Genomic DNA, 23762 nt, shown 5'->3' with positions numbered 1-23762 from the left:
TATTATATTAATTATTGTTTTAATATATATAAATAAATTAATAACATTTGTTTTTTTATTTGATATATATTTTATAAATAAAATAATTTATATGTAATAATTAATAATATTAATTATTTTAAATTTACAAAAATAAAAATATAATTTAATAAATTAAATATATTAAAAATAATTAATAAATACTGCTATAAAAATATATTTATATGTATAAAATAAATAATTAAGTTTTAAGAGTAAATAAGGAATAATCAAAATTAAAAGGAAAAAGTTCTTTCAAAACGCTAGGTAGATGAGCTTTTCAAAAATCAGTTTTTTGGTCCAAAAAGCTCTTCAAAAAACTAATTTACCAAATACCTAAATTACTTTTTTTACTGGTCAAAGAGCTAAAAGTTTAATAAACTAAACTTTTTTCAAAACGTTGTTTCCCAAACACCCTCTAAATATATATTTATGTTATACTATAGTAAAATTTACTTTTACATTCAAAATATTAAATAAGACTTATTTAATTACATAATCTTAGTGCTATTCAAAACCCCAGACTTAATGATCAAACTCACGAACAAACTTCAACCCATAAATATTACTCCCTCCGTCCCACATATCGTGTTTGCTATACTGTAGACACGGTATGTTAGAAAAAGTGTAATTAGTAGATAATTAAGAATGTATTAGTGGAAATAATTATCTGATAATATAAATAATTATAAATTAAAATTAAGATAACTAATTAGTTTAATTAAAATTTTTAAAAAACAATTAAAAAGTTAAAAATGAGATTAAAGTGTATAATCATTTTTCTAAAAAAAGGAAAGTGACATGGTACGTGGGACGAACAGAAACGGCAACATGAACATTGTATGTGGGACGGAGGGACTATTATTATTATTATTATTATTTCATGCACTTACTGTGATATATATATGGTCTGTTTAGTTTGTGTTCAATTTTAAATTTTATTTTTTAATTGTTAATTTTGATGTGATATTTTGCAAATATATATATATATATATATTTTTGGGTACAAATAAAAATTGCAAAATATAATTTTGGATATGCCATAAGAAATATTTTAATTATTTATCAACATGCAAATAAAAATATATCTATTCCCTATGGATGGATAGAGTATATTAAATTCATATATAAAATATGAAGTTTTGATAACAAAATTATGATGTTATTTTATATTGTGTGCTTGTAAATTTTTTAAGTGGAATATATCTTGGAATATCTACAATCAATTATATATCTATTTTAAAATTTGATAAAGATGTCCCAATAATATTTATATTTTCTTTTATTTCATTTAAAATTACAACTATACGTTCCACTCACTATTAAATAAACTTTCGAGAATATTTTAGTCAATATATTATTCTTAACATATTCTCTATCACTTATAAAATATTACCGTTATTTAATTTACACATAAAAGATAAACATATAAATACATTTTCGACCGAAAAAAGTATATTTATATAAAAAAATTCAGTATTAAATATACATTCTAATATGTAAGATGATGGATAAAGTTCAGATGCTTATATATATATATATATATAATTTTCTTTAATTATATAAAATAATTTTAGAAATTGATATGGTTGACGGTGTTTAATTAATGATAAAATATTTATTGAATTACTATTCATACATTATCTTATTTTATTGAATAAAATAAAAATTTATATTTAATATGATTAGTACCAAATCTACTTAAATAAACAGAAATAAGATTCCATGTCATAAAATTAGATCAACACTGAACTAATTAATTACTACTATTATTATTATTATTATTAATTTGAATATTGTTTAATAGTGGGATAAGTTCGTTGGCCACTTACTTAACTTTAGTGGCATTGGATCAAACATGATCTTATTAAAGATCTTGTGTGTCCTTTCACTACATTATATAGATATATATATATATATATACATTGACTAGGGGTGGACACTGTTCGGATATTTACAAATGTGCAGGTATTTGATATTCGAACTGAACCGAACAAATATTCGAAACTGTGAATCGTATTCGAATCGAAAATTTCGGTTAACCGAAAATATTTGCAATATTAAATAATTCAAACCGAATCGAAATTAAAAAATAATTAAAATTCTAATTAAATTAAAATATTTGCAAATATTTCAAATATCCGAACCGAAACCGAACCGTAATCAAACCGAAATCGAATCGAATATAATAATTAATATAAATTTTAAAATATAATAACATAAATGTATAAATATATTCGGTTCGGTTAACCGAACCGAAAAAAATATCAAAACTCAAATCAAACTAAACCGAGCAAATATCAAATATTATTCGAACTGAATTTGCTCGGTTAACAAAAAATTTGGTTCAATTCAGTTCGATTCAACAGTTTGGCGGTTCGATTCGATTCTTTTGTCCACCCCTAATTCTGAACATGTTAAGCCCATCTATTCATTATTGTTTTTTTTAAAAGATATATTTATTTATAATTATTTAATTTTTAAATAAGTATAATTCTTGAAATTGATGAATGCACTAATTGGTGGAAGAAAAAGACATTTTATCTAAAAATTTTAGCCCGTGATAGTGCAACTTGGTCCCCCACTCATCACTCTTAAATACTAGGTCACATGATTGGTTGTTTTTTTTTTTTTCTCAATTATATATTTTATATGGGTGGATATTGATTATTAAATAAATAAATAAAAATAGATGATGGTTTTTAATTTTCCTATATAAAGGGCTCATTTTGTGACAATAAACTCATCACTAGGCACATCTAGGGTTTTCATTTTTATGTATCTTACCCTAATTGATCACTTCTTGTTTCCTCTTCAAACTAACCCTAATTCTCTTTAGATCATTTCATTTTTTTTACATATATATGGCATCAATGGTGGTAGAGAATAATTGGGGATTAATCATGGATGGCCAAGACGACGAAAATGTCGAGCTATCGACGAGGAATCATAGTCTTATAATGTCCCTACTCGATGAAACACAAGTAGACGACGATTGCGATGATGAGCAGTTGTCGGAAGTGATCCGATCTCTTGAGGCAGAAATCAGGTTTGGAAGTTTTTGTGAAGATGATCCTGATACCGGTGTTGACAGCTGCATCGATCCGGTATGGACAAGCGGCGAATTGGACGGTCAAGATTGGAGGGTTTCGCCGCAAGAAAATATGGATGTCGAGTGTTGGATGAACATGGTGACGACGATGGCCGGCGGCGAAAATGGCAATGAATTTGGAGAAGACAATTATTATGGATCGATGTGGCATGATGATGTAGGGGAGAAATAATTATTTATTTTGTAAGAATTTAATATATATATATATATATATGATAATTTAATAATTATTTATTTTGTAAGAATTTAATATATATATATATATATATATGGTTAAATTTTCAAGAAAGAATTAGCACTCTGAAGTGTACATGATCAGAGTTTAATTGCCCTACTATTAAAATAACTTTGGGGTGCTTCTTTCAAGAAAGTTTCGGGAAAATTGGATTTGTATTTAGAATAAATTTAAATTTTAAGATGAGTTTTTTTTTTTTTTTTTTTCATTTGTAGGTTTGGTTTGAATTTTGGAGTGTTGATGTGTAATGATTTGATAGTTGATAAATATAATTGTTGGGAATTAATAAATTCACAACAATAATAGTGTCAACATGTATTAAATTAAGTCAAAGAACAAAAATAATAAATCTGCAAACGGGAGTCAAACAGTAGCACAATAGTCTAAAACTTCCAAATCCTTCAATATAGAAACACACATACTTTTGTTTACACATACAATTACTTTATACATAAAGTCAACGTACTTTCACTGATTAATAAAATATTATTATTTCTTCATCTATTATATAACTCTAAACTATTTGATTTGAAACAGAGAGAGTATTTTAAAAAATGAAAAGAATAAACCAAAAAATACATACATATTCCTATCCAATGGTTTACAAACTTGACCAATATATGTCGAGACTAATTCGTATCTCAAGTGTTGGAATGAAAATTTGATGGGTTGAGATCCTCAACATCGGATCCTCAAGTCATCGCATGAACTCGGAATGTTTTGATTTCGTTGAATGAAATTCTAATTAGTATGTTTATATATATATATATATATATATAATTATTGTATTTTTTGTTTATAAATCAAACTATTAAGTTTTATTTTGTTACGGAGATCATAATAGTTTTAAAAGTTTCAAGGCCATTTGAATGTATTTAGTTGTATGTTTAAAAATTAGATTTTGAATTTTAAATAATAAAACCTTGAATTTAAATAGTTTTATTTGTCAAAATATTGAAGTGAAATTGAACATTCTTAACTAAGGTTTCACTTTATGTTTTGCCAATTTCGATTACGTCTGTTCTCATTCAAAGATCACTTACTTAGAGTTTGAACGGACAGTTATTTAATTTTTTCTTCATTACTGTTTCTTTTAATTTTCTTTTTATACATTTTTCCAAAAAATCACTATACCACACGTATTCACTATTTTCATATTCCTAACTTTTTATATCTTAGATAAAAAATAAAAAAAAAATAAAAAAATAATAATTCAATACTCTCACAAAATAAACACACATTATTAAAAAAATTAATAATTTCGATTTCAATTATATATATATATATTTGGTAGGTAGGATTACATTAAAATATTTTTTTAATTATAAAATTATTTTGTTGTTTTTTATGTGAATAATAGTGTTAATAGTGTTTGTTGTTTTAAAATATTAATTAATGTTATCTTTTATTTAAAATTAGTAAATTTAATATATAAAATTAATCAATTTCAATTGTAATTTGAAAATATATATATATATTTTGGATTTGCTTGTCCAATTATATTTTTACCTACACAATTTGTCCGTCCATCTCCAAGCCATTGCATAGGAAGTTTGGTCATCTCCAACTCATCACTTCATTCATTCAGTTTTATCTTCAAATATGCAGTTTGCTACATTAATTTTACTTCAATTATAACTTCATTTTTCATCATTCTTCTTCAAATATTCAATTCTTCTATTATTTTAAACAAATTTTTATTTTTATAATTTAAAATAAAATTTTTAAAAATTTTAAAAAATAAAAATTTAATTTAAAAGTCAAATTTATAATTTTAAAAATTAAAATAATAATAATAATAATAATAATAAAGCAACGCCAAAAAGTAGCGTTGGATTTGGCTTCGGTTATATACTATAATTTTATTCTATACATACTCTAAAAATAATAAACCGCCGACGCCTTAGGTCACATGTTACACTTGATTCGCTCAATGTGACTTGTCTGTCAGACCTGGTATTAGATTCGGCTTGGGGTTATCCCGTGCATAGTTCGATTCAAACTCCCGACGCCTCAGGTCACCTATCAAACTTAGTTCGCCTAGTGTGACTGGTCCGTCGAACCTAGTTTACAGGGTATTAGATTTGGCTGACATTTATTCAATGATACGTCATAAAATAATAATAATAATAATAAACCGCCGGATCGGATCGAATACGGTTTAAAATAATTTAAGAAACGGTTTGGAACCCGTTGGGCATGTCTACTCATGGTGGGTTTAGGGTTTGAATGCTTCTTCTAGATCAAATTCATTTTTACTTCTATCGCAGCAATTTGTTTATTCTGCAAATTTCGCAATCGAACATACCTCCGCAATATTTGACCTTCGTAAGTATTTTACATTTGCGCGCGAGTGACAGGAAATGTGGATAATCTTTCTGTATTAAGTTTGTCTTTTTGTCGAGCTCAATTCTTCTTTTCTGGGTTTTGCTTGGTTTCTTGTAAATTCCTCTGCTTTGGGTTATACGGGTGAATTCGATTAGTGGTGATACCTAGTGTGATCTTTTGGTGCAGAAATAGTTTAAGAAATGGCGCTAGGGTTGATATTGGGAATTGGGAGGGCATTCAGAAGGAAGCGAACGTCGTCGCTTGATATTCTGACGTCGAAGAGAAGTCCTCGGGGTTATTACAAGGGCAAAAATTGCAAGCCTACTGGTTTTCACACCCGCAAAGGTAATATTCAGGTGCTGTTGCTTTGTGTAGATGTTATACTACCTTGCTGGCAATGATTTTTGGGTTAATCGAAAGTTCTGGATTGAGGTGCTTGGTCTTTTGTAGGATTTGATTTGATTGTGAACTTCTCGATATGCACTATTTGGTAATTGTGGATATGCTTTTATATATTATTGCAACTTTGTAGAAAATAATAATTGGTTTTGCAATGAGCTAAGCCGTCCCTTTTAGTAGGGGTTACAAACTGTGTTATTACTGATTTTCTAAATGAATACTGGGAATTCAAAATCAGTAACCCGTTGGTGAAAAGGGCGTTCTACTTGTGTTAGTATGAATTTGGAGCAAAATCAGTTTTTCTGATACATACAGGAGTTTGGGGATGTGGATAATGATTCCATTGTGTAGTTTGGTTTAGTTTTACCATTTTCATTTTAGTTTATCGTTTATAGAAGTTTTGTGTTGGTTTGTACACCAATGTCGTCATTGAAATGGTAAATTTAGTACATTGCCATATTTACTTTGAAGTCATATTCAAGTAGGACATAATAGGATTTGGTGGAACGAATTCAGTTGTCTATATAATTAGGTTTGACTCAGAGTCTTAATTTGAACTCGTATTCATTTGGTCTGTTAAAATTCCAAATTCGATTTGCTATTTGCTTCTAGTGGTTCGGGTAGTGGAAAATACTCATGATTTAGGTGGGAATTCATTGTTTAACTTTGATAGAATGCATGAAAATTGTTCGATTGCAATGGTTCCACGTGTTTATTTTTTTCTGGTGGATAAATTGAGTTGTGCCTTTTCTTGTCCCTAGGGTGACACTAGTTTTTATGACATGCTACTGCCGCCAATGTTTGGCATTCATAACTGAAGATTGAATCACAAGTATTTTTGGCAAGGAAGTAAATAATAAAGTGAGGAAGATAAGGATACTTCTTTAACAACAATATACATAATGTTGTGTGCAGGTGGCTATGTGGTGCAGCCTGAAAAGTTGCCAAATTATGTTGTACCGGACTTGACCGGCTTCAAGGTACTAAATCCCAATTAATTTTTTTATAAGTTCCTCAATATAAAACCAGTCTCTGTATTTGGTTAAAGGCTAGCTTCTTAACCAGATTATAAATGACTCTGATTTTAGATGTAAAAATGGCAGATTCTACTTTATTCTTAAGGGAGTGCTACTTTGCAAGAATTTTTATTTCTTACATCTTACTAGAATTAGAATCAAAATAGTAGTTGAAAGTTTTGCGAATAACGTCGAAAAAGCTAATTTGTGGGTGCTTTATTATTATTATTATTATATATTAAAAGTTATTTTTAACCATAGCAATAAGAAGTTATCTTTTTAATGATGTTGGGATTATATATTCATGGGTGTAAAAGTTCATCAACACTATATATTTGTTACTCTACATGGACAACCACTGAAACCTAAATCCTAAGAAACACTGTATGTATTGTCTATCTAATCTTACACACGTAAACAATGGTTATTAATGAATAAATATGTATATATATGTGAATATAAAGTTTTATATTGGAAATTAATATTCTGAACAAAGATGATTATATTTATTTGTACAAACAAGTTGCTAGAAGCAACCTCAATGGTTCACTGGTTCTGTTTTAGGTTAAAAACCATAAATGATAATTGGCTTTGCATTATTTAACCTTCTATTTATTTGTTTTTTAAATGTAAGCACAAAAGATCATTTTAGGGGGTTGCAAACACACATTATGTTTATTTTTCTTTTCATGGTTGAAGTTGGAACAACATTTCCAAATTAGGAATTTTCCTCAACCCCTAATTATTTTCTTGTGCAGCCACACATGAAACTTTTCACATCCTATATGTTTATTGTTTGACATCACCTTTTTTGACAATATAAATTGATCCAGAAGATTGTGGAAGAGTTGATGAATTATTTGAATGAGCAAAATTGCATTTTAGGTTGCTTTAAGGTTGAGTTCTGCCAATTTGACTAGTGAGTCAACAGAATTAAGTCTCTTATCACATACCTCTTAATTTGAGTTTTCGAGTCAAGTAATTGAATGCAGCCCTATCCCTAAAAGGGAGTGCAGATGCGTACAGCCAGGTCATAACAAATAAAAGAAATCAAAAGCTCTAACTCAAAACCATTGTCTTTCCTCTTTGAAGTGATGAAGCGGTATTTTGCTCTCAGAAAATTTTGCTAGCCGTCGTGAATCCTGGGAACATTGTTTGGTTCATCAAATCTGAAGCTGGGTCCTTTCTCCGTGGTTAAATTCATTATGGTGCTCGCTACTTTTCTGTTTTCCTTACTGCATTGGCCTAATTTGCTGTGATATAAATAGGCTATTAGATGTGCACTGTGTGTTAAAAATTTTATTATGTTTGTGTGTTGCACACATGTGCAAACAAACACAGAGGTACTGTGGTAGAGTCACGTAGATCATCATGTAGTAGTAATTGAATTCGAGTTAAAGCTTGAACTGACTCGAACTTGACTAGTATTGAAGTGAGATCGAGGTGTTCAATTGAATATTATCAGAAGTGTTCAAAATGCTCATGCTCAAAACTTTCAAACCAAGCTTGAGCTCTAGATATGTGGAGAATGGAATAACTAATAATGCAGAAAATTTAAGAAAAATATGAGCATTTTCTAATAAAATTATTTTGAATATTATTCTATCATTTATAATATCTAATACAAATGTACAATTATGCTATTGAGGCAACAAGCACCATAGTATGCCCCTGAAGTTGAGTAGCTCAACTTGATATTCACCACTACACATCTAACTATTAGCTTGGGCGTTGAAATAAAAAAGGAAACTCAAATACTGTTAAACACACAAATTTAGTTTACCTTGACGATTTTTAAATAGGTGTTTCCTACATTTATCTTTGTTTGCAGCTAAAACCGTATGTGTCTCAGTGTGCACGACAGTTGGGTGATTCAGCTAAGTAAATGGAATGCAACAAAGCCTCTCTGGTTGAGTCCAAAACAGAGGTGAATGATCTCATAGTTTCTTTCTTGGTTAATCCTTCTGTCTTCTATGTGTTCATGTTTTGGATGGCCATCCTTCAGTGAATATGGTGTCTTGCTTTGTTTTTTGGAGACTAACAGATACATTGGTGGTGTTCATTTAGTATTTAGGAATTTATGGGGGTTTTATTGTTAGTTATTGAGAATTGTCGAAAGTATTGTTAAAATATTTATTTTTGTTTTCTTAAATGTTTTGTGAAAGGGTTTAGGATTTATTGGGGGCTGAGTTCACACGTTATTTGTGAGGACGCCTTCTTTTAGGCGGATTTATTTGGTATCTTTTATTCATCAGTTTCTGTATTATTTTTTTTTTGGGGAGTGGGGGGGGGGGGGGGGTTAGTTGTTTGTTTGTTTTGAAAGTATAGTATTTTATAGGATATTTGGAAAAATTAGAAAAAAGAAAAAGGAGAGAGAAACTAAAACAGAACAGAATTTTTAGTCATTGATTTGCATTTTTTATATTTTTATTTGCTCTACCCTTTGTTTATGAAATTCTCAATGAAAGTTTTCAAAAACAAAGAATGTGCATACATTTTAATAGTATAATTGAAAGAAAGCCTTTAAATTGTAAGAAACAAATTATTTCACAATGAAATGAACAATAAGATAAAAGGGAAGAAGAAAATCTTTACGAATAAAAGAGTATAATATGTGTAACTATTTACTTTCTCCATTATGGAGGGTGGTAAGTTCTCAATTTGCATTTTGACCTAGTCTTGTGTACATTTAAGGGCTTTTTTGAGTTTAGCTTGGCCAAGAATTATCCACAACGATTGACTTGCCCGCTCATCACTGCTTGCTCACTAAGTTTTGTATATTAATCCATTTCTCCGTTGAAGACATTTTCCTATGGAAGGAGAGAATATTCTCAAACTAAGTGCATAAATGATGAACCCAATCATGATCTGGAATGATTAATGGCATAGATGTTTGAGATTTTGATGTAACTATCATGAAAGCTACTGATTTGATCATTTTAATGGTAAGATTCATAATTTTAAGTAGCAATTTCTACCTAAACAAAGCATGCGATTTATTTAATTGTGGAAGAGATTGGTGAAGATGGATCTATATATGTTTGTCACTAACACGACTCATCTTGAAAATACCGCCCTAAGATTTCAGTAAATTTTGGGAGTACAAGGTCACGATCATAAGAACTAAGATTACAAAACCAATGCATCAATAGTTATGGAAGCATATTATATTTTCTTTTCTACATATTTCATTTTCAATGTCTTCTTTTAGTTTTTTTTTTTTTTTTTGCTTTCTTTTATTTTGTTTCCTCGTGGGCATCTATAAAAAGGTCATTGTTTTTCATTGTGAGATAAATGATCAAATATATTTCTTGGAAACTCTTTTGCCTTAAAAAGTGATTTTGTTTGTTAGATTATTCAAAATTGAGTAATTCAATTTTTGTATATTCCTTCAAAAACACCTTCCACGAAACCATTAATTGGTCTACTTATTCCTTGGATTCTTTATGTTTTCATCAAAATATGTTTTCTTTTTATAAAATTTTGAGTGGTCCAAGATACACTACGAGTTATTGGCAAAATAGGTTAAAAATAAATAATGTTTTTTTCGCCCCTGATAGTTTGTGGATCATCTTAATAAGAGATACAACTTCACTTATGCAATGACAATGTGCACTACCTCTAGCCTCAAGAAGAAAAAGGGCATAATGCATCTATTGTTGCGAGTGGCTTAGCATTCCTTTGAAGTTTAGAATCTTTATGAGTGTGTTTGTTTGGGGTTAGTATTTGAGTTGAAATTTGAATAGTAAAAATTTTGAACTAGAATAATAGTATCATTAGAATAATAATATCATGTGATATAAATAGAGTTATTTGAATAGTAAAAATAGGCGTTATGTGATATTTGGATATAATATAAAAAATAAAAAATAGTTATTTGATTTGATGTTTCTAAGAGGAAAAAATTTGGTGAATAGTTGAAATATTGGGAAATCCTTTAAACGAATCAGATAATGTGATGCTCATTTTGTATGATGTTAACAGTCATTGTTCTCATGTCTCTTGATAGGTGGGTGGCTTGTGGTGCCGACATCTCTTACCAGCCCAACTGCCGTCCCTCTTCTTGGTTTGGCCTCATCATCAAATGTAGTGGTCCTTTGTGCCTCTTGTTATTTGTTTTGCCACTTATTCTTTTGCATGATATTAGTTGTTCTTGGGAATCCTTAATATCTTGGAGGGCGAACCACTTCATTAGTTGAGGGCATTAGAATGTTGCCTAGATTTAACGAATACTGATAATCCGTAGAAAAACACAAACATTGTTTGGATGAAATTGAGGGACAAATTTTCATTCTTCTTTTTACTCCACTGTTGTGCAATTACCACTCAATTCCTCCACTATCTTTGTGTAACATAATGTATAACCACCGTACGGATAGATGACAACATACATACATACATACATAAAAAATAGTACGTATGTAAAACCTAATATGAGCTTAACAATTTCATTTACATGACTCTATCAGATTGCTCAAAATTAAACTAATAACCCAACACAAGGGGGAGGCTCTTATCTTAAAGTTGCACAAAAACACCTCCAAACTGACCTAATGAACACCTGAGCTGAGCCGCCCTGCCCGATTATTATTCGATGCAAATGGCTATATCTAAAAACCTCATATCATCTTAGTGCACAAAAACAACAAAGACATTCATCATGCAGGCCGCATACTCGAGCACAGAATAAGTGCATATATATATATACTCATGCCCTATCTAACCCACAAATTAAAGCTTTGAATCGGAACCAATAAAAAATATAAATAGAACTTACAGGTGATTGATTGGTTTATTCGAGTGGCGAGGTCTGGTTGTTGTCAAGAGACTTTGAAGAGTTGTTGCCAGAACCAGGGACGAAAGCAGACACCGGGGAACCCGGAATTAGCAGACCATATGTGGGTGATGGAAGAGTCTCGTCATCATCAGAGGACTCCGACACTCCATCATTGTGTGTTGCCAATGATCGGGGCTCAGCCTTGGACACACTTCTTGATACTTTCCGAGAGAATGTAGATCTCAAGCCACCGGCAGAATTTCCAGGTGGTTTTGTGTCCTCATTGTGTGGGGCATCCGGGTCTTTCTTGCAATCTTTCGAAGGCTTTGAAGATGGAGAAATAAGGTCACTGTCTAGTATCAACTTGACGCCAACTTCCTTGTCGTCTGATGCCAGGATATTATCACGTGGAGAAGGCTCGAGCTCCTCCTCCCTAGGAGAGGTTGGTTTGTCTTTATCCCGAGGACTCCTGTGGAACATCGAACCAATCTTGCTCAACCCCCTCCGGAATGAATTCTTTGAGTTGGATTTAGTAGATTCTGTACTTTCGTCGGTGCTGCTGCCGTCAATTGGACCTGAGCCTGCGCCTTTTGACTTAAAGCTTCCTTGTGAATCAGCAACATCGACCTGAACTTGCCCGACAAGTTTATGACTATCAAGATGCCGGTTCTTCCCTTTTCTTGGTTGCCAAACTTGGACCACCTCACTTCCCGGGTGGTGGATCCAAATGCCAGTTTCAGTTTGGCCTTCAATGTTGATTGGCTCAAACTTATCCGCAACTTTTGGGGATTTCTCAGATGTCCTCGACGAGAAAGAGCCTCCCTGAGAAAGATCACCCTTGTAGTCCTTCTGGGAAGAGTCAGCTTCAAAGGGGATTTCTTTGTGGTCGCCATTGACTTCTGTAGTAGACAATGCACCCTGTTTCTGTAAACAGAAAAAGAAAAAAAAATAATAATAAAACTGGGGGTCATGGCAGTCCATTCTATCAAAGACGAAATCTTTTTGATCTTGTATCGAGAAAATGGGTATTGAACTACTCCCAGGACGTCATAAAGCAACTTGATTCAAATAAACGTTTTGCCACAAACCAGTCCTTGTACTTATCATATCCAAAATTCACTCTAAATCATGATTTCAGTCATTTCTGATCCTCTGCACTATCAGTATCTTGATTGTTACAAATCTGTGGCAAAATAATTCCTGTGTAAACTGTAGAAATATGCTCCTATAACCAATTTAAAAGTTAATTTTACTGGTTCCCAGATTTTAGGGAAAAAGTTCGACTCATTTTTGTTTGAAACAATGAAAATATGATGTATATCGCAATACATCATAAATTGTAGCATGAATGTGGTGAAAGAAATATCAACACATAGACAAACCTAATCAGAATTACAGTAAGTTCACAATTCAATGATGTCAGCAGAATACAAACTTTTTTCTTTAGGGTCCCGATCTCTCGCACTATTTATCATAATTTACCTGTCACATATGTTATGCATATGTCTTCTAGGTAAATCTATAGCTGAAATTAAATTTAACTTTTTCTGGGTGCTTGTCATATTTAAGATTTCAACTTTAAAAAGCAATTACCATGGAATAAAAATTTATATTAAAATTAGCTGAAACAGAGAGGAGGGTACCTCTCCATTCTCTTCCAAAACGGTTACTGCAAGATGCAATCTTCCTGTTTTTATATTCTGGAGAGGCAACCACATGTCATGCCTCTGGCCATCCCTAAGCTCATTGACGTTTACGCAGCAATCTCTGTGTCATTTGCATAATCACTTTAGAGAATGAAAATGCAAAAGTTAAATTGAAAAGTTTTAAGTCCTTGAAGTTCTTAAAATTTAGAATTTCAAACACATCTTTTAAAAATGAAAACTAACAGAAAATTAATAACAATCATATCCAATATAGTAGGTGGACACAACAACTGTTCAGAAGATACTCAAGTTTATTCATGACACTTTCAAATTTTGCCCATGCATATTCAAGCATTGAAAAGCACACATACCCTAACTTGTCATCAAATATATGATCCTTGTCGTGCACTTCTATCATGAGCATGTTTAGCGTATCCCATGTGCAAATAGGAATTTTGAATTCCTCACGCCATTTTGGAGCCAGAGTTTTCTTCTTAGTCTTACTTCGAAATCTGTAAGGTCCAAGTTTTCCCTTCACATATGGATCAGCCAGTCCTGAAACCACGTTCAGGTTAAAACCAGCAAATTTCATGAGTAATATTTTCAAAAGACCTAAACCAACCGTTCATGTCTGATGGCTTCATATCAGCAGCTTCTAGAACTTCCACGACTGCATGAGCGATAGGCTCTTTTGCATCAACAGAGAACCAGCTTTCTGAGAAGATTCAAAACTATGAGAAAAAACTAGAAAACAGAGGGCTCTTTTGCATCAACAGAGAATCAGCTTTCCGACAAGAATCAAAACTATGAGAAAAAACTAGCAAACCGAGGAAAAATTTGTAAGGACTTGGCACCCATTTTAATTCAAATTCTTGAACAATAATCAGTTATTGTATATGCTTCACACACGCTATGGCTTCGGTATGTTATAAGCTGAAGCCAAAGAGATTAAAGGAGTGTTGCATGCTAGTCTTCAAAGCTTATAAAACTTAATAGCAGTTAAAAATACATGAATAAATAAATAAACTGGCCAGAACAATGATGAAAGTACCTCCTGGTTGGGGTGAGACAAATTTCTCTACATCAACAACCAACATATTAGGCTGCATAAGTAACATAGACTAGTCAATAAAGCACACAATTTTTGCCATCCTGTACTTCCAGTATAAACAGATTAAAAGGTTTTTAAATAATGGGAAGACTCAACCATGTCATTGAGGCTAAAATATAGAATTAGATCTACTATATGGCAGAGTGTTAAAAATAGTAAATTCAATTAATTGCAGTAGAGTGTCTCACCTCAACCAGCGTTTGCTCAAAGACAAGGGCGAGTAGATTGTCCTAATCCACAGAAGAGAATCAGCATGTGTTGGTTAAGTCAGACAAATTTGTAGAACAATAAGCATAGAATTATATTATCACAGGGAACACAACACATACAAACATACACACATACACAGATATGAAATCATGGCATATACACTTACAATCCAGCCAGCAATCCCAGGAAGTTCTGTTACATCAAGGCCATGAGTGAATATGGGTTTCACAGTCATCTGAAAATATGGAGGCCCAGCAAAGCATACACGCAGGCGACCAATGAATGGCCATCCACGAAGAAATTTTATCCCCACCAACACCTACAAGGAGAATGCTACATAATTATCATTATTGAGTAAATACAAATAGTAGGAGAATCTAACCATCTGACTCGCAAGTTAAACAAGACTAAATATTTCAACCGTCCCAATGTCCCATCAACAAATAAGTAGCTTGCAAAGTCAAATGGGTGCACTCAAGAAACAAAATGTGATTTCTATCTTTGTTGCTCTTTCATATACTCACTAAATTATACAGGTAGACAACATAATATAACTTTTACTTACCTTCCCTTCAATATGCATTCCCAACAAATGCAACTTGGCCAACATTCCGAAACCCAATCTTCTCCTCAGTTTCACACCAAGTATGGCGCTCATGTCATCTGCTGTACGAAAGTTCATTCCCAGTTCCAAAACCTGAAAAATATATATACACACACATCAATATATTTGAATAAATCACATAAAAAATTTAGCTTCCCTTACCAAATGATCGTCCCCAGCTACATTATGACGAACCCTCATTTCAGTAAATATAGGCGGGGATCTTCCCAAATACAGATGCTGAACGTCAATATCTTTCTGAAAGTAGACAAATAGAAGCCTTGTTAATAGAATTAAAATCTAATTGTAGTGCAAAATTAATAGGACACTCAATATGTTCTATAAAGAACCAAAAGCATTTTCCATCCCTATTATTGTTGCCAAATTAGAGCATATATCTCCCAAAGAGTAGAGCATACACGTGTCATTAAAAATCATCCAATGAAATTAATTCTACAGTGTCCAAAACCAAGGGGATTGTTCAAACTCATACCGCTGTCCATGGTTTATATTTTTTGAGGAACCATGGGACAATAGGAAGAAGTATTTTCTGAGAAACAATTTCTTCCATACAGATGGACCAGATCTTCTCAATAGCAAGGTTCAACCATCTGACACTCTCTGAATCCACAAGCACCTACAGAAAACCCAACAAAACATGTGGATTTAGAGCACTACTTTAACTGAGAATCCAAATCACAAAAAGAACAGTCACAAATAGTATATACCAATAATACAGAAATTCAATAGGATCAAAACATCCAGAGTTCCCACCACGGAAAAGATGAGTGGGAATGAATAAGTTGAGAAATTTCGATACTCAAAACACCTTTTCACAAATTATTTTTCTTCTCTCGCCTGATTTAGACAGAAGATGCATACATTTTTCTAGATTCTTTTTCACAGGGAACCCCACTAGAAAAAATCGGGCAACTAAAGAAGGATTGTAGATAACAACAAACAAAATATCTTTTTCTCAATAAAAAGTTGGGGAAACACTATTTACCCTTCGTTGATTGGCGTCTCTGCTCTCCTCAAACTGCAGTTTCTTCCTCAATTTAACAACATACCCGTCGTGAACCTTGAATAAACAACAAACCATCAGCCTCAATAGTAACAGTAAATCAACAGATCTCCAAAGACCAAAACAAAAATTGAAAACTTACGAGATACAGATAGATGAAAGCGAGGAAATACGCCACCGGACTGCAATAGTTGAGATAATTCAGAAACCACAGCGACGCGAAAACAATGCACACATGGTGCAGTATCGTCGCATCGGTTATACTCCCCATCTTGCTACTACAAACTCCACTCAATATCTCCAATACACCAAACACATCTACATACACACAAAAAAACTTTCATCTGGTCAGGCAAATCTATAAACACAAATAAAAACATATCTGATCAAACAGTAGTTCATTATCCCGCCCTAGCTTCCAGCATCAGATTCTAAACCAGGCTTAACTTTGAATGTAAGATGCAACCATACAAGGAGAGTTGACCTTACTTTTTCCGGCGGATTGCGACGGCGGCAGTGGAAGCTGATATCGTCGGGTTCGATGGTTCCAGAACCTTTAATGGAGTCGTTAGCTTTCTTCTTCTTCTTCTTTCTTTTTCCGGTATTTGTATTTCTCATTTTATTTTTATACTATTATTAATTACTTTCGGTTTTTGACTATTTTCCATTTTCCAGTTTCTTTTCTTTGGCAGTTTCTGCTTTTTGTGTCTGAGGAGCGTCAGTCGACAGTTTTTGCCACGTGTCCCGCCACGTACGATACGTGGCCGACGTCGCAATGGATAAAACCTTCGCCAAATAAGTTGAGGTGGCTAAATTCGAAGAATTTTGTTTAGCCATTTACAATTTTTTATTTTATTTTTTTATTTTAGTAGTAGATATTTACCACAAAAACATTTCAAAAGAATAATTAAAAACCTAAGGTAGGGACGTATTATTAGAAGCGGGACTATATGCAACAACCCTTAGAATATATGTATATAAAAAATAATAAAATTATATATTTTATAACAATTTGTCTGTTCTAATTTTTTTATTTTATAATATTAAAAAATTATAAAAATTTTATCCGTTTGTTAATTTATAATTTTAGTCGTTAAAATTATTTTTTTATAATAAAAAAATATTAAATTTTATGTAATTTTGTTTAAATATTTTCTAAAATTTTTCAATTATCGATTTGCCCCCAAACTTTTACTGTTGATTTCGTAGAGGCGTATTATGTACATCAAGAAAATCAATGCAGATATGATATTAAATTTGATTACTTGAATAAAGTTTGATTGGTGATGAGACAATGAAATAAATATATATTATAGACAAATTGTTGGAGGGATAGCGTCGGCAAACGAGAGTTTGGTGATTCAACGCCGTGTTGGGGACTAAGAAAGCGATGGTCATGCCATCCATATGTTATTTGATCCATCATTTCATACATCTATGCAAGTTGGCACAATTATTAATTTTTTATTTTTTTTTTCATCACAGATTTTTTTTTTTTTTTTCCATTCTATTTTATTCAAAAATATCTATTTTTCATTATGATAATAAAAAATATATACTATTATATACCATAGGTCATGGATAATGTCCATCGTCCAAGCATTACTTATTAAGTAATAAGCTTTCCACTTTTGTATTACTATAAATTACACACTAATATTAATATATTTTAAATTTTTGAATGAATTAAAACTCATTAACTAATAAAGTATATGATTAGTCATAATCTTGGATTTGATTTCATTTATAATTGGATTGTTTTCGAGTTGGGTGTTGATCTCTTGGATAGGAAATAGGATCGGAAGGTGTATATGGACCGTCGTAAGAACTGTTCTTTCGTTATATCGATTTCTTTGTTCAATAAAGTGAACCTGCGTTGAAATTTGAGCCACATTAATGTGTTGTTGTGTTTTCTATTGTGTTTCGATTTTTCTTTTCAATTCAAATAAAAATGATATGTAAATCTTTTAATCTTGCTTTCGATTTTGATTTTTTGATCCTAAAAATAACACAGATTAAAAATGTCATAGATAGTTGGGTTATTTAATTATCTAGTGTTGAAATACAACCTAAAAAAAGTGTTCAAATACAATTTTTTTTTTTTTTTTTTTTAAATCCAAGTTTTTATTCTCTTAACTAATTTATCCAAATTTCCCCAACAACATTAAGTAATTAGAACTACAATAACGGTTAAATCTGCATCAGATTATACCCAAATGCATAAGATCTGTCGAGATCCAAGTGGAACATGAAAAAGGGACATTGCAAAAGTTGAATATCAATTTTTGGCAAAGGCTCTGTTCATGCTGCTAAAAACTTCATCTAGAGAAGATCTTGGATCATTCTTGTACAATAGGCCAAAGCTTCTTATTCGAAACATAATGACACAATTATTATAATAGGCTCAAGGCAATAACTCAACACTCTGCCCAGAGAATACAGTACCTTGTAAGTAACGGCGATGTCCCTTTTTCATGCCGCGGCCTTTGCCTCAATATCTTGTAAGCCGCAGACCATGTTGGCAGGCACGGCGACGTCTATCATCTTTGGATACGACAAGTTCAAATCTGGTAGATCAAGACATTATTCATTTTAGTCTAAAGAAGCTAGGATTGGATATATACTGACATAATATGATGAAATTGGTGCCAATCAAGATCACTTACTTGCCATGATGTTTTTGAAGGTTTCCTGCAAAAGACATACATCAGCTACCGTAGAATGTAAAATAATCGGAATATCTAAAGTCTTAGAGTGACTTCAGACAAAGAACACGACAAAAATTATAAGAACCAACCATTTCATGGTATCCTAAAATATGTGTAATAATGGATTTTCGTTTACAAAATAGCACGAGGGCGAGAGGATTGGAATCACCTCATCTTTTGTCAGACGGGGATTGTGCTGCATTTCTTCTCTCACAGTGCTTGCCTAAAATGAAGAGGTGAAATTTCAGTTGTATGCATACACTTGCACATAGAAGTGAAAACAAACAAGAAAACACAAGCATGCTTACGCTGAATCCTTTGTAATCGTGAGCAGGGTACACCAGTGTGTCTCCCGGCAATGTGAAGATCTGCTTTTCATTGAACAGTCGGAGCAAGTTACACATATGCTTGGAAGGTTTTGAGCATTGATTAAAAAAAAAAAAGAAAATTACGACGAGCATTTTAATTCAGTTATAAATGGTATGGCATTTGAGTCCTTGCCTGTGAATGAACTGACTTGTAAAGCTGGTCAGAACTTCCACCCTGAATAATAATAATAATAATAAGCATTCGACGAGAGAATCAGAAACATTATAAACCAGAAAATTAATTGCAACAAATCTAAGAGTGATTTAACTTAAAGATAAAAACGATTCCAGATCATGTTTTCCAAGTGTATCCTTTGATGCATACTGTCAAACCCCATGTCATAAATTATTTCAAAATATCAGATACGAGAATTTTTAAAAACTAAGTTCGAGTTTGAGTGTTTTTTTCATAAAGTGGCAATGCTTGAGGTAAGGTATTCTTGGGAAGCAAACAATACCTGAAAATCTGTCCTGCCACAACCACGTATCAACAAAGCATCACCTGTGAAAGCCATCCGTGGCTGAGGCTGATCCGGTCCATCACCCGTGACATAGGTAACACAGCCTTGAGTGTGGCCTGGCGTAGCACGTACCTGCAAAGTTAGTCAAGCAAAAAGGATGTAAGGATTGATAGTCTCATCACCTGTGATTACATTCACATAAAAAGATGGTGCATTGTAAAATGGACTTCCAGATCGAATAATAATCAATTCAAGTTCCGTATAAACAAAGTCAGGGCACAAAATCAACCAATGCTCAATTCAAAACATACTCTACTCCAACTCGAGTAATGCAAACCCAAGCTCAAGTTCAAGCTACTTGACTTACTTTTCAAGCCTCGTCGAAATTTAAGGGTTTGCATTTATCAAGCAATTCAGGTCTTATTGATGCAAACTTTGAGCTCCAACTCACCCTCAACCTTTAAGGTGTGCGCTCAGATCAAACTTAAGCTCGAGCTAAAAAAATATGGAGCATTTGCTTGAGTTCAACTCTTATTGACCTCACTCTAAGGATTGAAAATATATTCGACAATAATGGGCTGCCAAATTATGTACCTCCAGAAAAAGACCACCGAAATAAATTAAGTCACCAGGTTCGACAAGAAGATCGGCTTTTGCATTGCTTGCTTTTGAGATGATAGATTTAACACCAGGAATTTTATTCTGCAGAATATAACCATAAAAACTGCAACATCAGGTTGGCAGACAATTTCAAGAATTTGAACCGTGAAGCTAAACAAGTAACCATGTGTTCGATAAGCACCATATATTAGAAATCATCACTTTCAAGTAAGCTATTTCTTCATTATATTCACTGACCAGAGGACATAAAACCTGACCTTAAGCAAGCCCGTCCCGGTGATATGATCAGCATGTACATGAGTATTAATTGCATATATAAGCTTCAATCCCAATTCTTTCACGAGGGAAATATCTCTGTCCACCGTGCGATCTACAGGATCAACCAGCTGCACCGCCACAAAAATGAAGATATTGAAGTGTACAAAGAACACTAAACAATCAGGTAATACGTAGGTGCTGAAAATCTATGAGATTATTACCTCCGAAATTAAGAACTTATGGTAACTTCAATAAAGCAACTAGTCAATAATTATTCTGCTGTTAATTTCTATACAGATCAAACTAAAAAAATTCATTCACTTTGGTTGTAGATTTCTTCAGCTGTTCCACTATTCATCACTTTTTTCACCTTAAAATAATCAAATCAAATAACTATTTTTCTTAGGTATATATTACATCAAAAATTAATTCTCTTTCAAAAAACTATTCGAATTCAAACTTTTTAGTATTCTATAGTTCACATCGATAGTTCTTTATATTTCAAATTTCTCCAATTCATAGTGTTTAAATTAACACAAAAACACACTGTATCACCAACAGAATAAGATTAAAATTTTGCATATAAGCATTACAAGTAATGCAATTATGCAATTCATCTGTCTTAAAAAATTTCAATAATTGAAAGAGGAGCTAAAAACAGAAATCTATCTGCAATGAATTAAATTTCGTCCCTGCACATAAAGAAGCATAAAAGCAATAGGAAAGCAAGAAAATGAATCATTAGAACCGAACCAATATACAGCAGCAGCAAACATTCAAAAAATCCCAATTAACGCAAAACAAACAATCCAAGCATTCTAAAGATTCTCAGATCGAGCAAGAAAGACACGAAACGATAGCCACAAATTCAAGTTATAATTATATATAAAAATAAGGCCAGAGCAAAAGGAGAGACCAGTGCTGGTTTATCAGGGTGAGAAGCATCTGCGAGTAAGTAAGTATATGTACACGACTCCTTCTCAAACAGCTGCCTAAAAAGCAATTTGGCAGACGACGTCGCCGATTCCATTTCCATTGGAGATCGAAGCTTGGCTATTGGCGGAGAAGAGATGTTCTTTGCAATGAAGGTCGATGAAAATGTCAGTAATCGGGACTTGGAGAGCATCTCCACCTGGGGGAGAAATCGAAGTCGAATCCCAGATTATCTTCTCCGTCACAATCAAGAAGGTTTTAGAATAATTAATTCAATGAAGGATGATGGTGAAATCAAATCGAAAGGTGTTTAGCGATTGATTGATTTGTTGTGCAGCGGTTCTATCGCTGGCCGGCATGCTGAGCTTTGCCGGTTTGTCACTTGCAGTTGCAGGCTCTCCAGGAAATAATTCTAAGGTAAAAATATAATTAAAATACGCTCTAACAGGTCTTATTAAGGTTATATTTTTATTTTTCGCTTATTTCAAAACAAAATTATATTTTTTTTTATTTATTAATTGTATTATTTACTTAATATTATTAAAAAATCTACGTGCCAAACGTTATCCTTTCAAGTGCACGAGGGAATAATAAGTTAAAAATTAGGGTAATTCATTCAGGTAATTGAATCGTTTGATTAAGATAAACTATTTAATATAAAAATATTTAATTAATTATAATAATAAATTATAATATTATTTTATTATTTTTACGTAATTAATAATATTGATAATTTTAAAGTAAATTTAATAAATATAATTAAAAATTTTAAAAATATTTTTAAATATTATTAAATTTATGTAGTAAAAAAAATACTTCCTCCGTTCCATTGAAAGGTTGTCATTTTTTCCATTTTCGTCTGTCCGAAAATAATGTTACCATTACCTAATATAGTAATTGTACTACTTACTTAATATAATAAATACCCTTCCAACTTACAATATATTACGTAAATATTATTATTTTTATACACTATACTAATAGGGGTATTTTTGTTTTTTAACTACAATCCAATATAAATATAATATGGAGTATATGCAATATCGATATCATTTTGTAAAAATACTTTTAATTATATATAATTAACATAAATTAATTTTATAAAAGATGTGGAGTTTTCTATAGATAAAAATATTTCATTTTTTTAAAGGAGAGATAGAGAAATGAATAATGTATTTATGTTAAATATGTTTTATTACATTTTATCCAAAACAAAAATATTTCAATTGTTATGAAACAAATAAAGATAAAAAAATAAAAAATAAAAAATTGTTCTAATAATTATTAAAAAAAAAATCATCAATATTTTTCTATTATATACTCTCTCAATCATCTAATTATATGCTCATTTGACCGAACACGGATTTTTAAAAAAATATGTAAGAATAGAAATTTTTACTTTTTTTTTAGTAAAAAAAAAATGATATTTGTTTTACTAAAAAAATGGAAATAAATTTGGATGACAATCAAAAAAGAAAAATGAGAATAAATTTGAACGACGGAGGAAGCATAATTTAATTAATTTTGATACCAAACCATGCATTGAATGGTCCACGAACACGGTGTATATTTCTATTTTAGAATACTTTTTATTATTTATATCAAAACTCAAAACATATCAAACATATAAGTTTAATTTTGTATTAGATTTAAAATATTATTACATAATTCTAAAATAGTCTCTAAAATATTATGCAAAAATATTCTAAAGAATTACTCTTATTGAATCAATTTAAATCATCTTATAAAAACATCAACTAATATAAATAAGAAGAGACTTCTTGTAAAATTAAATTACATATTATTTCAGTACATTAAATATTTTTTTAAAAATAATTCTATATTAATATTGGAAGAACTAAAAAATTATTATTGAAACTTATTATATATAATATAAAACAAATAAACTTATATATTCCTTATTTTAGTAGAT

The 23762-nt window shown here is 31.4% G+C and overlaps 3 protein-coding genes across 8 annotated transcripts; 1 reads left to right on the top strand and 2 right to left on the bottom strand.

Annotated features, from left to right (window-relative positions):
• The first annotated feature begins 5547 nt into the window (after positions 1-5547).
• LOC127265890 (uncharacterized) lies at positions 5548-11440 on the top strand. Of its 5 annotated transcripts, XR_007842053.1 has the most exons (6): positions 5548-5693; positions 5880-6038; positions 7008-7072; positions 8226-8316; positions 8940-9035; positions 11118-11440. XR_007842053.1 is itself a non-coding variant. In XM_051295908.1 (5 exons), the coding sequence occupies exons 2-4, from the start codon at positions 5894-5896 to the stop codon at positions 8991-8993; spliced, it is 243 nt and encodes an 80-aa protein (XP_051151865.1). In that variant the 5' UTR covers positions 5548-5693; positions 5880-5893; the 3' UTR covers positions 8994-9035; positions 11118-11434. The 5 variants fall into 5 exon arrangements, 3 of the variants coding, with proteins under 3 accessions (XP_051151865.1, XP_051151864.1, XP_051151866.1); XM_051295908.1 differs by lacking the exon at positions 8226-8316 and having other exon boundaries at positions 8961-9035; positions 11118-11434; XM_051295907.1 differs by lacking the exon at positions 8226-8316 and having other exon boundaries at positions 11118-11430.
• A 46-nt stretch (positions 11441-11486) lies between these two features.
• LOC127265889 (C2 domain-containing protein At1g53590-like) lies at positions 11487-17129 on the bottom strand. 2 transcript variants are annotated; one of them, XM_051295905.1, is made up of 13 exons: positions 16970-17129; positions 16623-16798; positions 16463-16537; positions 15950-16093; positions 15619-15714; positions 15418-15549; positions 15019-15171; positions 14831-14872; positions 14583-14634; positions 14154-14246; positions 13903-14086; positions 13529-13652; positions 11487-12809 (listed from the first exon to the last, which is right to left on the bottom strand). In XM_051295905.1, exons 2-13 carry the CDS (start codon positions 16749-16751, stop codon positions 11901-11903), a joined length of 2133 nt encoding a protein of 710 aa, XP_051151862.1. In that variant the 5' UTR covers positions 16752-16798; positions 16970-17129; the 3' UTR covers positions 11487-11900. The 2 variants fall into 2 exon arrangements, with proteins under 2 accessions (XP_051151862.1, XP_051151863.1); XM_051295906.1 differs by having other exon boundaries at positions 16965-17104.
• Positions 17130-18722: 1593 nt separating this feature from the next.
• Positions 18723-22227, bottom strand: LOC127265806 (persulfide dioxygenase ETHE1 homolog, mitochondrial-like). The gene is made up of 9 exons (XM_051295810.1): positions 21813-22227; positions 20896-21024; positions 20612-20719; positions 20015-20149; positions 19690-19731; positions 19497-19556; positions 19358-19411; positions 19147-19171; positions 18723-19047 (listed from the first exon to the last, which is right to left on the bottom strand). The coding sequence occupies exons 1-9, from the start codon at positions 22020-22022 to the stop codon at positions 18953-18955; spliced, it is 858 nt and encodes a 285-aa protein (XP_051151767.1). The 5' UTR covers positions 22023-22227; the 3' UTR covers positions 18723-18952.
• Positions 22228-23762: the final 1535 nt, after the last annotated feature.

The sequence above is a fragment of the Andrographis paniculata genome, unplaced genomic scaffold (genome assembly GCF_009805555.1).
Source record: "Andrographis paniculata isolate CXL003 unplaced genomic scaffold, ASM980555v1 Contig74END, whole genome shotgun sequence".
Lineage (NCBI taxonomy): Eukaryota > Viridiplantae > Streptophyta > Magnoliopsida > Lamiales > Acanthaceae > Andrographis > Andrographis paniculata.
This window is presented reverse-complemented; position numbering and strand designations above follow the sequence as displayed.

What these genes read in the sequence shown, in the direction of transcription:
- LOC127265890 (XM_051295907.1), top strand. Translation starts at nt 5,894, where the DNA reads ATGGCGCTAGGGTTGATATTGGGAATTGGGAGGGCATTCAGAAGGAAG. An exon ending in TGGTTTTCACACCCGCAAAG is followed by an intron (nt 6,039 to 7,007) that starts GTAATATTCAGG and finishes TGTTGTGTGCAG; the next exon opens with GTGGCTATGTGGTGCAGCCT. An exon ending in CGGACTTGACCGGCTTCAAG is followed by an intron (nt 7,073 to 8,939) that starts GTACTAAATCCC and finishes CTTTGTTTGCAG; the next exon opens with CTAAAACCGTATGTGTCTCA.
- LOC127265889 (XM_051295905.1), bottom strand. Translation starts at nt 16,751, where the DNA reads ATGGGGAGTATAACCGATGCGACGATACTGCACCATGTGTGCATTGTT. An exon ending in GAGACGCCAATCAACGAAGG is followed by an intron (nt 16,094 to 16,462) that starts GTAAATAGTGTT and finishes GGTTTTCTGTAG; the next exon opens with GTGCTTGTGGATTCAGAGAG. An exon ending in TTGAGCAAACGCTGGTTGAG is followed by an intron (nt 14,635 to 14,830) that starts GTGAGACACTCT and finishes TTACTTATGCAG; the next exon opens with CCTAATATGTTGGTTGTTGA.
- LOC127265806 (XM_051295810.1), bottom strand. Translation starts at nt 22,022, where the DNA reads ATGCTCTCCAAGTCCCGATTACTGACATTTTCATCGACCTTCATTGCA. An exon ending in CCGGGACGGGCTTGCTTAAG is followed by an intron (nt 20,720 to 20,895) that starts GTCAGGTTTTAT and finishes TATATTCTGCAG; the next exon opens with AATAAAATTCCTGGTGTTAA. An exon ending in ACAAGTCAGTTCATTCACAG is followed by an intron (nt 19,557 to 19,689) that starts GCAAGGACTCAA and finishes AATGAAAAGCAG; the next exon opens with ATCTTCACATTGCCGGGAGA.